Source organism: Nyctereutes procyonoides, unplaced genomic scaffold, assembly GCF_905146905.1.
Source record: "Nyctereutes procyonoides isolate TBG_1078 unplaced genomic scaffold, NYPRO_anot_genome, whole genome shotgun sequence".
NCBI classification, from domain to species: Eukaryota; Metazoa; Chordata; class Mammalia; order Carnivora; family Canidae; genus Nyctereutes; species Nyctereutes procyonoides.
The window spans coordinates 10,093,333-10,107,684 of NW_026575145.1; the positions used below are offsets into that span (position 1 = coordinate 10,093,333).

General features: G+C 35.3%; 1 protein-coding gene across 1 annotated transcript in view; it reads right to left on the bottom strand.

Moving 5' to 3' along the window:
- TTC6 (tetratricopeptide repeat domain 6) overlaps positions 1–14,352 on the bottom strand; it is a 183,089-nt gene that overhangs the window by 51,095 nt on the left and 117,642 nt on the right. Inside the window, exons 11-15 of the mRNA XM_055309051.1 lie at positions 8,988–9,450; positions 8,546–8,675; positions 7,517–7,689; positions 5,338–5,474; positions 2,279–2,448 (exon numbers count right to left, since the gene is read on the bottom strand). Of these exons, the coding sequence (XP_055165026.1) occupies positions 2,279–2,448; positions 5,338–5,474; positions 7,517–7,689; positions 8,546–8,675; positions 8,988–9,450 (1,073 nt within the window). The remainder of the gene's footprint in view (positions 1–2,278; positions 2,449–5,337; positions 5,475–7,516; positions 7,690–8,545; positions 8,676–8,987; positions 9,451–14,352) is intronic.

Sequence of the window (14,352 nt, forward strand, 5' to 3'; positions counted from 1 at the left end):
TCTTCATCAGGAATGAAAATAATACCTATCTCATAGCATTATTCTACATATTAATTGAGACATTCCATGTGCAGTATTTAGAATAGTGTTTGGCGAGTAGTAAAATGCCCAATAAATGTTAGATATTATTATTACTTGGAAAAAAAATCTTAAGGATCCTTCTTTTTTTTTGTATTTGTATTTTGTTTATTCTTTCTATTTTATTTTATTTTATTTTATTTTATTTTAAGATTTTATTTATTTGTTCAAGAGAGACACAGAGAGAGAGAGGCAGAGACACAGGCAGAGGGAGAAGCAGGCTCCATTCAGGGAGCCCGACGTGGGACTCCATCCTGGATCTCCAGGATCACGCCCTGGGCCGAAGGCGGCGCTAAACCGCTGAGCCACCTGGGCTGCCCTATATCAGTGCTTTTTGTTTTTTGTTTTTTAAATAATAAATTTATTATTTTATTGGTGTTCAATTTGCCAACATACAGAATAACACCCAGTGCTCATCCCGTCAAGTGCCCCCCTCAGTGCCCGTCACCCATTCACACACCCCCGCCCCGCCCTCCTCCCCTTCCACCACCCCTAGTTCGTTTCCCAGAGTTAGGAGTCTTTATGTTCTGTCTCCCTTTCTGATATTTCCTACCTATTTCTTCTCCCTTCCCTTCTATTCCCTTTCACTATTTATATTCCCCAAATGAATGAGAACATATAATGTTTGTCTTAAGGATCCTTCTTGACTATGGAAGATAAAACTCTTTAGGTTAACCTATAGAAAAGGATAAAGCCAAAATCAAGCTGGTCTGCTCTGAATAAATAAATAACAGGGATTTTGTATTATTGTGACAGCCTAGAAAAGAGAGAGTGAGGAGTGCACAACTTGGAGTAGAGGGAAGTATGGGAAAGAGGTGTTATTTTTTTTTTTTATTTTCTTTTAAGATTTTATTTATTTATTCATAGAGACACAGAGAGACAGAGAGAGAGGCAGAGACACAGGCAGAGGGAGAAGCAGGCTCCATGCAGAGAGCCCGACGTGGAACTCGATCCAGGGTCTCCAGGATCATGCCCTGGGCTGCAGGCAGCGCTAAACCGCTGTGCCACTGGGGCTGCCCAAGGCTTTAGAGATGACAAGGAGAAAGGAGTTTGGCCAGATGGCAGATGGACAGGGCTGACAGAAGAAATAAGGCTGTGCTTGACCTTCAAACTAGAATTGTCTCTGCTAAATTTATGCTTTGAACCCCAAGATGTTCATGAACAGTAACCACAAGAATTGTATGGATAAGTAAAAATGGAGAATCAGAGAGCAGAAATTATATGCAAAGATTACAAGAGAATTAAACAAAAATTTAACTTAGTCCTCCCTTCCAAAATCCTTGAAATAGAAGGAAGAGCACCAGACTCCTCTCAGCACATAAAATAAACTTTGAGTTACTTTATTTGAATATTCATGGAAGGTGGGGAGCCTGCTTTTCGTTCTTCTCCCTGCTCATTCTCTCTCTCTTGCTATCTCTGACTCTCTCTCTCAAATAAAACAATAAAATCTTAAAAAAAAAAAACAATCTAGTTGTCTCTTAATCTCTAGATACTGCCTCATCTAGAATTATGGAATTCTAGCTCTTTACACCCAGGGAAACACAGCCATGTTTGGAGGATTGGTCTCTGGCTAGAATTATCCATCACAATGGATAATTTTTTCAGCTGAGGACTGTTTACTGAGCACTTACTCTATGCCCAGAATTGTGCTGGGCATATTTATATGCCAAGAATACACTGATAAAAGGTAAAGTGGAAATGGCTACTTTTAACTATTGGCATCCTATCACTAAGGAATCTCAAAGCGCATTTTAGTTTAAGGGTTAAAAGACTTTGAATTTGACTAGTCAATGGGCCAGACCTATGAAGTAGAACACAGCCCACTAGGAAAAATCATTGCCATTTTTGACAAGCTGGCTAGAAAGTAGACCTGGATTTCCAGAAATAACCTCAGACTCAACATATAGAAAGATATTTCTTTGTTATGATATTCTCTCATTGCCAAAGTTACACACACATACAAGAAACACATTCACATCCACTAAAAGGGCATACTAGGAACACTTCTGGCTAAACCATTGTAGCTTATAAATATATAGGAAAATATGTTACATAAATATATATTAATATAAAGTTATATATAATTACATAAAAATATACATAGTATACTAATAGTCTCATATTAGTATTACATTCTATGAAAGTGAACTGCTGAACTTCAGATCAAATTCCTATATATGTGCAGTTAAGGGTGGCATACCTGAAACACTATAATCCTGCAGTGCTCTAAAAGGGCTACTCTTTCTAAATAAGCAACCTCTATAATACAATGCTAACCAGTTATTAGGATCTAAATGAATTGCAACAGAAAAATCTTGAGTTGCTTGCTTATAAAATTGCCGTTTAAAATATGCTCTTCCTCTGTATGTCCTAGAAAAAGAAAAAATTCATTTTAATATGTATTGCAAAATACACATTTTCTCTTTTTTGGTAAACCTTTGCAACAAATTTTGTATTTGAATAACAATTTGTTATTATTTCCTCTTGCTTCCCAAAAAAGTTTAATGATGATGTTAATAACAAAAAAAGAACTTTTTATAAATAAATCAATTATATTTTATTGTATTATTACGTTTATTAATAACATGCTATATGCTAATTATGTGCTTAGTAACTTTATATTACTTGCACTTATCAGAGAGGTGTGTCAATATGAGATTTATTTATTTTTATTATTTATTGAGTACCCAAAAGGTCACACTTAATTTATATAACACTGTTCTCTAGAAAAACCAAATAATCCATTTTGAAGGAAATGGGCCTCAGTTAGTGGACCTGTTAGATTTTTCTCTGGCACTGAAGATACATCCGAAAAAATGGGAGGCTCCTTTACATTAATGAAATGTATTTCATCAATTGTGTGATTGGATTTTATCTCTATTAACTTCTGACTCCAATTTTGAAATTCTCCTTGACCTATACCAATTCCTGAAAATTCCATTTTCAATCAATTAATAATGTAAAGAAAATCAACTTTTAGAAATAAAATAGACAATTAAGGAAAAACAGGAGTAATAAGCTAGCAGGTTATAAATCCAGTTTAGGCGGGGAAGAAGAGGAGATAAAAGACATGTTCAAGAAAGTTATACTATGAAACCAATGATAATTTGGAGAAAAGAGTACAGCTAGTACGTTGGCAGAGTGGTAACAGAGGTCTTTCAAAAGCACCAAGCATCCAAAGAGGCACCCGGTGGCACAGTCTGTGAAGTGTCTGACTTTAGCTCAGATCCTGATCACAGATCAAGCCTCTAGAGGCACCATGCTCAGCTCAGCAGGGAGTCTGCTTGTCCCCCTCCACTTCTCCCTCTCCCTACTCATGCTCTCTCTCTCAAATAAATAAATAATTTTAAAAAAAAGCACTAGACATCCTGAAACCTAGAATATTTTATCCTACAGCAAAATGCTTTTTGCCCCATCACTTAAAAATGTATTATTTTCTAATGAATACAAGAATTTTATATTTATTTTTAATTATTTCGTTTGCTAAGAATAATCCTAAAGATTTTTCAGCATATACATGATTCTGAACTTAAAATTTGCAGAATAAACCTTTAGTAATATTTTTGAAAGATGCCATTAAATCATGTCAATTCTTCAAAAACACTGATTTTTTACAGTGTTTCCTTATTTTGATTCCCCTGCCTCTTACTACAGATCTTCATCAGCTCATATCTGTGCTACTATTTTACTCCATTCCTAGCTCTAGAGTAATAAGATTTGATCATCAGATATTAAAGATCTCTTTTCTCAAAAACATTCAACAAACCCCTATTGGCAATGGAATGAGGCCAAATTCTTTAAGATGACATATAAGGTCTTCCATAAGATAGCACCATCTTACAATATCTTCAATTAATCTTCTCGTTCTCCAACTACTTTCATGTTTGGTGCAAGAGTTCTAGCACCAAACAGTTAACCAAGCTGTGAGTACAAAGGAAAAAGTTCTTGAAGGAAATTAAAAGTGCTACTCCAGTGAATACATGAATGTTAAGAAAGTGAAATGCCTTATTGTTGTCATGGAGAAAGTCTGAGTGGTCTGGGCAGAAAACCAAACCAGCCACAACATTCCCTTAAGCTAAAACTAATCCAGAGCAAGGCCTTCACGGTCTTCAATTCTTTGAAGGCTGAGAGAGGCAGGAGACTGCAGAAGTAAATTTGAAGCTAGCAGAGGTCAGTTCATGTCATTTAAGGAAAGAAGCCATCTCTATAACATAAAAGTGCAAGGTGAAGCAGCAAGTGCTAGACATAAAAAGAATATCACCACATGATTCAATTTACAAAAAGTTTTTTAAAAACTGGCATAAGTAAACTAAGAGTATTTAGAAACATACTTATGTGATGAAACTATAAAGAGCTATAAGGAAGTGATTAAAATCGAAGCCAGGACAGCGGTTAGGGTTACCCTTTTGGGGGAGGCAAAGGCACAAAGTGGTCTCTAGGGTGCTGGAAATGTTTCTTGACCTGGTAATAATTACATGGGTATTTATATTGTGGTACGTCATTAAGTTGTAAAATTGTATGCTTTTCTAGATGCAGGTTTCATTTTACTATAAAAAATTTCAATATTGGGCACCCCGGGTAGCTCAGTGGTTTAGCACCGCCTTCGGCACAGGATGTGATCATGGAGACACAGGATCCAGTCCCACGTGGAGCTCCCTGCAGGGAGCCTGCTTCTCCTTCTGCCTCTGTCTCTGCCTCTCTCTCTCTGTGTCTCTCATGAATAAATAAATAAAATCTTTAAAAACATTTTTCAATATTGAACAAATTGTGAATGAAAAAATGAGCAGGTATGCCTATATACACATTTTAAATCTCTTCAAAACAAAACTTAGTTTAAAAGAAAAGCAACAAAATGAGAACTGTGTTAATGCACATCAAGTTTGGGAAAACAGTTTATTATCAAGGTTATAATAAGATATTACAGAAATCTATGTAGATAATTTTCTGCACTCAATGAATAAAAAGGATATGAAAAGAAATTTAAAGAAAAAATATAGGCCAATAATTTAAAATTGATACTGCAACTAAGCATTTAGGAAATACAAACAAAACAACTCTAAATTGTCATTTTATGCCTATTAAATTAAATTACCTACTACTGTTAGGGTATAGGTAAAGATTTTCATTCACTGGTAGCACTGAAAATTGACTTCACTATTTCTAAGGAGCTATCTGATGTATTTCAAGCAATTTCTTTCCTGAGAATGTGTTATTAAAAAAATAATAATTTCAAAAAACCACATCTAAAATAATTTTTACCTGGCTTGAGAATTTTGGGGATCTATATTTAATATAGCTGTAAAATCTTGTATGGCTAAAATCCAGTTTTCATTTTCATAGTAAAACATTCCACGTTTCAACAATGCATCTGTTCTTTTGGGATCATAAAAAATACACTACATGGGGTGTTAAAGGGAGGCACAAAAATAAATCACATAATGAAAAAAGAAAAGAAACATAAGTATATAATAATCTCATAGCAAATTAAATGGACTACAACTACATTTTTAACTTCAGATTACATAAAAGCAAACTACTTTAAGATGCCTAAACTTTCAAATTTGCATTTAAAGACAGTATCTTTAGGGACACCTGGGTGGCATAGTTAGTTAAGCGCCTGACTCTTGGCTTTGGCTCAGGTCATGATCTCAGGGTCTTGAGATCTGCCCCTAAGTGGGGCACACTCTCTCTCTCAAATAAATAAATAAATCTCTAAAGATTATGTATTCAGTGAGAGCATTTATCATCAAATTCTAAAAAGGGGAGGTTTTCTGAGGGAGGAAAAAAAAAAAAACAGCACATATAAGAAGCCAAGGCTTTTAGCCGGTGAAATTTTTACTGATAAAACTTTGGGACACCTGGGTGGCTCAGTCAGATAAGCATTTGACTCTTAATTTTGGCCTAGGTCATGCTGTCATGGTCATGAGACCAAGCTGAGTTGGACTCTGCACTCAGTACAGAGTCTGCTTAACATTCACTCTTTCGTCCATTGCCCCTCCTCCTGCTCTCTTGCACTTTCTCTCTCATAAATAAATAAATAAATAAATAAATAAATAAATAAATAAATAAATAAAATCTTTAAAAAAACAAGATATGATAGATTACAGCATTTATCTTAATTAAAGATGATACATATCAAACCACATCAAGGCTGACTCAATCAAATCAAGTATGTATTAATTTAGCCCCTAAAATGGTGAAAAGAAATGAATTAGTATTAGTTTATTCATTTCACATTGACATACAAGGCAAGGACAAACAGACTAAATCATTGTATACTCTGTTGTAAACTCCTTGCCTCTTGATTGGGGGGGAGGGGGAAGCAATGCACAAAGACTACTGAGTATTTTTAAAACATGAGAAAAAAAACCTACAGATTTTGATGCTTGTTTGACCTCAAGTAGCTGCATTAATCAATGCATGAAGGAAATGAACAGGAATAGGTAACCTAATAATTTCAGTATTTTCAAAAGAGATTTTTGGTCACTTCTACTTCAGAAATAAATTAACAATATTATCTTGAAGCAAAAAAATGTCAAGTATGTGGCTAACCATCATGGATAAAGAAGGAGGGCAGCTGGGAACATGGAAAGCTAAATTATTTGAATAACTTTTAAATTCTCAATTGTACTGCAAACTAGAATTTAGAGTGAGGTCAGGAGATGAAGATTACAATTCTGCTGCAATCAGGAGAATATTTTGCCTGACTCTAGCCTCAAAGTACTTCAGCTAAAAGTTCCTTCTTTAAGGTAATTCCCTGATATTCCCCAATATAAATATATAATTAAATAAATATCTATTTACCCCCATCATCTTTAATTCCTTCCTAGCAATTATCATAAATTATAATAATGTATGTATGTATTTCTTTAATATCTGTCCTTTAAACTATAGGCTCCATGTAAGCAAGAAATATTGTCTGTTTTATTCACCAACATTTGTCCACTACATTGTACAGTGCCTTAGTCAATAAATATTTGTGGTGAATGAATGAATGAACCAATGAGCACAGTTTCTTTAAGAGCAGATAGATCTGATGCAGAAGAGAATCAGCCATGTCTTAAGAGTAAAAAGTGGCAAATAATTTTCTCTTTTGTTTGAAGGGAAGAAGCTATTTTCAAAAATTTCTTTAACCACTCTTTCATGCTTCAAGAGAAAGAGCTGGAAAATTCATGCTGCACCCGTCCCGAGTTGTCTCAAGGCTCCCACGCCTAACTCTGACATAAATCCACTCATTAACTATAAGTTTAAAAAATCATTGACATAGTGTTACTATCAATTCCAGTACTGAGTGCCCTAGGTCCTAACATAAAATAAATTTGTTTTGATCACATAACATATATGAAATAATTTCAATGATTTGCTGGAATATCAGGCAGGATGAGAGTATCATGATCTAAAACAGATAACTGTCAACATTATATGTCATACAGCTTACTTTAGAAAAGTCATCAATGGCCAGTACTTTGTTTGCTATTTCATACATCTCACCCCTTCTGAAATATATATCGGCCTCCATGGGCTTGCACTTAATTGCCTGGGTATAGTTCAGAATTGCTAAAGTAAGGTCTTTTCTTCTCCTGAAAATTTCCGCCTTTGACAAATATGCCTCTAAAAAAAGTTAGAAATGTAAAACGTAGGGTTACAGACCTTCTATTAACTATGAAAATTTTAATCCCTCTCCCTCTAAAAATGAAGTCTTAGAACAATGTTTCTCTATTATATTTTCTTAACCATTTAATTTAAAGGGTTTTTTTTCTATTTCAACAATGCAGAGCTTGTTCTTAAAGGCTGATAAATACTCACTTATGGTTAAAAGCATTTTCAATTTCAATTTTAAGTAACAAAAATTATCTTTTACCTTTTTGTATAGCTGAAGTGTTTCATACTCTTTTAATGTTTATAATAGAACAAAAATTTATGGAATTGGGCAGAAATAAGCATAGATCAAAAAATTTTATGAAGCTCAAGTTATATTCTAGGGGTATGTTGTGCATCACAGGGTTATAAAAATGAATGTGACATTTTCTCATTCTCAAAAAGTTCTGTTTTCTGGTTCCATTGAAGCTAGTTCGAGGATGGTACATAAAGACAAATGTATAGATTTCATCCAACTAGGAAGTCTTGGAACACTGCAATGCTTCAGAGATTTGTGGTCAAGGAAAGATTTATAAATCACTTCTATAATTAAATTTTTAAGTTCATATCCTTCTTATGGGATGAGCAGTAAGGAACACATTTATTGTAACTTACACAAGGACATTAACATTTCAAGCCATGATGAGTATTTTGAAAACATTATAGAATCATACAAGTCCAATATATACAATGTCGAGTAAATTTAACTTTTAAAAGCTACAACCATTTTTGGAGGCTTATATCTATTAATGTATATATCTTTATAACACCACTAAATGACCAAAGCTTAGGTAAAGATATAAATAATATAAGTGTCTGCACAACCTACCTGCATTATTTTTATTATATTTATTTATATAATTCAAATCATCCAAAGCTTCATTAATTTTGTCTTGGAAAAGATAAATGAAATGCCGATGCCAATAGGCATTGAGAAACAATGGCTCCAATAGTATAGCCTAGAAAATATATGTGTAAGTTCAATTAAAGTTGGTTGATTAAAGGAAGATATCCTGCCAAATAAATCTTGCAAACACTATTGATCCCAGTGGCTTTCTATGTGCATAATATAAAATGACTCTCCCAATGTGACAAAATGTAATGTTTTTAATATCAATTACTTGAAAATGTCAATAATTATAATTTCACAATCCCACATGTATACTACACATATTCATGGTTCAAAATTCTAATAGAAATTATTAAATTATTACATAGAGAGGATTATAAGTGTAAATTGTTAATATTGTTATTCTGATTAAATAACTTACTTCCTGTAGATCTTTCATGGCACTCTGTAACTTTCCCAGTTTCCTATAAAGAGCTCCACGCCTGCAATATGCAAATGCAGGATATGTTTTCTTATCATTTATTTCTTTAGTCAAGATCTCCACTTCAGATTCATAATATTTAATAACTTCTGGAGAAAGACCAGACTTCAAAGAATCACACAATTCTATTTTTGGTGGTTCTTTCATTCTTTCAGACAAGCCTTCATGGATAGATATTTTAACAGCTTTCTTTTTTGTGGTTGTCTTCTGATGTTTATCCTTAGAGAACATATCAAGAGCCCATGTTCGAGGGTCACAATTTTCTGGAATTCCTCCCTTACTTCGGACAAATTCATCAAAATTTAAACACAAAGGTAGACTGGGACAATGAAGTTTACGTTCATATAATGGAACTTTGAGTAAATATTTCTTCTGTCCAGGAAGGATTCCATGAGATGTTGATCTAGTTATTAAGAGAGTGATTTTTAAATTATAGAAATATTATTTTTATAATCAATAAATCAACTCAGCCACACATGAAATTACTATTTCTCTATTATTAAAATAAAATTACATGCTATTTTTATGCAAACCAAGTCCTCCTGTCCATTCATCAAAATTGTAACACCATATGAAGAATCTATACAGAAACTCTATAGAGTTTATAGAAAGCAGAAGATTGTTATCTAAAGATGTGGCCTTCCTAGAGTACTGAAATAAGGTGCCAATGCTCCTTTCAGGTTTAATTTACACCCTTGCCTCCAATCAGAGAAATTACAATGGGGAATTGTGGAGATAAACTGATGTGAGAAAGGAAGTACCATCCAATACGTTGGAGAGCACATGAACTTGAGGAAATGGGAAGAAGGAGAGATTTGACACATAGTATACTACCAAATTCACATCCCAGACTTCACCCTTCTTTTGTAGACTATGAAATTAGAGAATACCTATGCTTTCAAATGCTACATTTCTAGTTCTCTCCTCCTCAAATTCTTCCATTTTCTACAATTTTTAATAAGTAACATTTACTATATGGTGGGTATTTTACTAGCCACATGAGAGAGAATAAGCACATTCTATTGGAAAAAAATCAAAACTGCAACATTTCATAAATAATTACTGAGTTTGTACTGTGAGAAAGACCTATTGCTAAACATTAGGAGAATTTTAAAAGTCAGTATTCTCTTTCCTCACTTTGTGACACTCCACACTCCTCTCCACACTCTAGTGCAAGCTGTCATATCTCTTCCACCTAGAGTACAATAACTTCATAATTCCAGACTTCTACTCTTGCCTTTTGTCTAATCTGTTCTTCACATGGAAGTCAGCATGTTTGTTTTTTAACAAATATAAATCAGATCATGTTACTCCCTCCAAGAGCTTCCTTAATACCTAGAATGCAAATCAATATTTTCTTCATGGTCTACAAGACTACATGAGACCCCAGCATATGTCTCTGATAACACTATTTTCTCCCTTCTCAATTTTCTAGCCATATCATCTGAGAGCAAGCCTCAAGGCTATTGCACTTTTCAGCCATTCTGAGTGGCTGGCTCCTTCTCAATTCATATCTCCAATCAAATGTTACTTGATAAAGGCATTCTATGCCAGATATGTTTTATTTCCACCTCCACATTCATCTCTACCCTTCTCTTCTTTGCCTTCCCCAAGGGACTAATCTATATTGACTACATCCATAAGATCCCTTGTTCTCTGTCTTCTAATTGGCTACATCCAATTAGAAATCCCAAAGAGGAAAGGAGGAGAGTAAAGTCAAGGTATTTATTCCTATGGCTCTCTCTGAAGAGTCACCTCAAACTGGCTATGATCCTTGACCAAAGATCAAGTGACCAAAGATTACCACTTTCCTTAAGGAAACCCTTTCTACACAATTCCTCTTGCAAGTTCTAGTAATCACTCCTACTTTTTGTCCTCTCAGACTTAAGGGTAGAAAAATGCCTATGTTATTTTTAGCCCCAGGATACTACATTATCATTTGTAGTTTCCCTGTCCTGACATGTTTATAAATTGTCCCTTTATTACACTTTCCTAGAACTATCCTAAATTGAACATACTAAGTGCTGTTTACTGCTGGTACCCTGACTGATAAAATAATTGGTACCAGAAGTTTCTTGGGAAATATACACACAGAAAGATCCTAGAATAAACTTCTTGCCAGAATAAAAGAGGATGCAAATAATCAACAGTATGTGGTGCAATCGAAGCTCCTTGAATTATATACGGCATTAGCAGGGGATGGTGTTCAGGTGGAAGGCAAGGCATTAGATCAAGTAGATACCACTTAGTCACTTGTACAACAGTAATGATTATAAAAATTGTGGAATCACTTTACTTTAGGCCAAAAGAGAAGAACAGTACCTATTAAATACCTAAATTCCCTAAACCTTGTATATCAAGATAATGAAGCTACTAGGAAAGGAGTAGAAAATTGAAATATAGGATGTGAGCATTTGAGCAAGAATGAATGCGACTGACGATTTTGAATCTCCAAATTCCACTGATCTTCTCTTGACAGAAGAGACTGGCTGGGGACTGTCAAATTTCCCAGTCTGAGAGACTCAACCATCTCCTGTATAAATATCTTTCCATTACTACACTGAGACATTGCTTCATGCTATATCAAATCTGTTTTAATCACTCCCCAAAATCACTCAGCTGGGACCTCCCAAATCCTCTCATGGAGATACAACTAACACCCATCAGCCTCCTACACATCTCCCCCATATAGATGGCCTTGGATTGGTGGCTGCTAGCCCTAGCCAGTGCAGCCTTGTTATAGAATTTCCCAGCATACTCTGAGTGATCCTCAAACTTATTGTCAGTCATGTGGAAGACTTATTAAATACTAATTTCTGGTGTAGATTTCTAGCTACATTTGGTAGACAGAATTTTTTAAGATTCATTTATTTATTTTAGAGAGAAAGAGAGAGAGGAGGGGAAAGGGCAGAGGAAGAGAATATCCAAGCATATTCCTGCTGAGTGCAGAGCCCAATGTGGGGCTTGATCTCACAACCCATGAGATCAGGACATGAGTGTGACACCTAACCAACTAAGCCACCCAGGTGCCCCAGATAGAATTTGAAGTCATAGGTATCTGTGGCAATAACTAAGTGACTGAAAGTGAGTGAGATGAGCAGCCTGCTAAGGTATTCTTTGACTTACATAGATGAAAAACTTTTAGGTCTTCTAGGAATAAGCCTAACCAGTTATAGTGGGTTTTAAAAACTCTTATGCAGCTCTTAGACGTCAGTCGGTTCATCTCTAAAAACTCTCACCTGACAGAAAGGCCCTACCATATCCCCCTGAGGAAGAATCTTGCAGTGGGGCCTTGCAATGTGGCCTTGGTGTTTATAAGGAATTTTTCCCCAAAAGTTTCCAAAGGTCTAGGAAAAAAGAAAGACCTGAACCTTCTGGGAATCATTAAATACTTACCCTAAACTTATGCTGATCCACAGATTACTGTGGATGCCACTGAAGTCCACAACCAAATTAGGTAATTATGAAGGTCAAGTGATATAAAGAATCTTGGCCTGAAACCATCTAACAGAATCTAGTGAGACATGGACCCATCCTATGATAATTTCCCCAGTCCTAGAATATGCAGTAGGAATGAGTCAACTTAACTGCAAAAATTGTATACTGCAGAAGATATTAGTAGTAAGGGTCAAGTGTAAATCTCTGGAATTGCTCATTCCATCCTAAACCACTATCCACCATCATAGTATATCAAAAACAATACCAGACCATCAGGGAAATTACAAATTAACAAGGAAACTGTGTCATCTCCTGCTTATGGGCAAAATAAACTCTACCTCACTTGGGGGTGTAGCAGCAGCAAGACAGGCCAAGAAAATCAGAACCAAGACTACAGATTCACTTTCAGGAGCTAGTCAAGTTTGGAAGTTTTGATAGTGGAAGCCAGGACCATCATCAGTTATTCTAGAAAGAGAAGGCAGTGCATTCACAGAATTGGAAAGCCAATAGCAAAAGGGCTGGCCTGGATCTCAGATCAAGTATGTTACTCAATACTGGAAAACAGAACACTGGCAGAGATCCAAGAGGCTAACAATTCACAGAAGACCAGGTAAGAGAGAAGGCAATGAGTACAAGGGAGTCAAGGTGGGCTAGGAACCATCAACAAACACAGCTTTCTGCTGCATTGTAGGCTGCTGAAGAAGATCTCTGCTAATCCCTCACTGGCTGGTCTACCAATATTGGGCTCAGAGACCAAAGCAGAGGAAATGTCCAGAGAAATGATGAAGCAACAAAGTTACTGCAGACATATGGCATCCTGTCATGACCTGGATGAGAGGGCAGGCAACATGGGTAACCTATAGTAAAGGGACTGACAGAAAACACATGGTTCTAGGTTTTTAATCAGCTCAAATAGATCTTGCAGGAGTTACAAGCTTTGATTTCATACACAGTCTGCTTCTAACCTTTTAAGGAATCCAGCAAGAATAAGTATAATCAAACAAGCTTAAATTAAGGTCAGATATAAAATGGTAAGAAGGGATCCCTGGGTGGCGCAGCGGTTTGGCGCCTGCCTTTGACCCAGGGCGCGATCCTGGAGACCCGGGATCGAATCCCACGTCGGGCTCCCAGTGCATGGAGCCTGCTTCTCCCTCTGCCTGTGTCTCTGCCTCTCTCTCTCTCTCTCTGTGTGACTATCATAAATAAATAAAAATTTATGAAAAATAAAAAATAAAAAAAAATAAAATGGTAAGAAAGATAATTCTGTGTTAACCACGTTAAGATTAGTGAAAAAAGATCTCAAACTATAGGAATAAAATTATTTTTCAAAGTTGTTCCATAAACCTATTTTAAAATAACAGTTATTTCATAGTTACACTTTCGTGCTAAATTTATTTAGATTAAGATTTTTTAATAAGTTAGGAAAGCTGTACTAATATATTATCCTAGACAAATACCCCAATGGTTGGTTTAACTGCCTGCACCAAAAGGTGCATCCTATTACTGCAATATATACAGATTTCAAATTCAGTTGTTAAAAGGCAAATAAATCTCTTTAAGTGGTGAAACTTTATAATCAAAGTGATAAAGAACCAGTAAGTAGTAAAATACACCAAAATAGTGTTTCCTCTGCTTATATCCTTTATATCCTAAGAGACAGAAGTCACTTAGGTCAAGGCCAAAATGGTGCAATGTTTTATCCTCCCTAGGATAGTAAAGATTCATGTTTCAAAATCAGCAAATGTATCAAAAATATGTATGCAAATTTCTGGTTCTTTTCAAAAACATTTGTCAACTTAGAAAAACCTATCTGAAGTCTTCTAAAGATGAGCTAACAAAACATTCCACATATTTGTTGCAGGGAAAA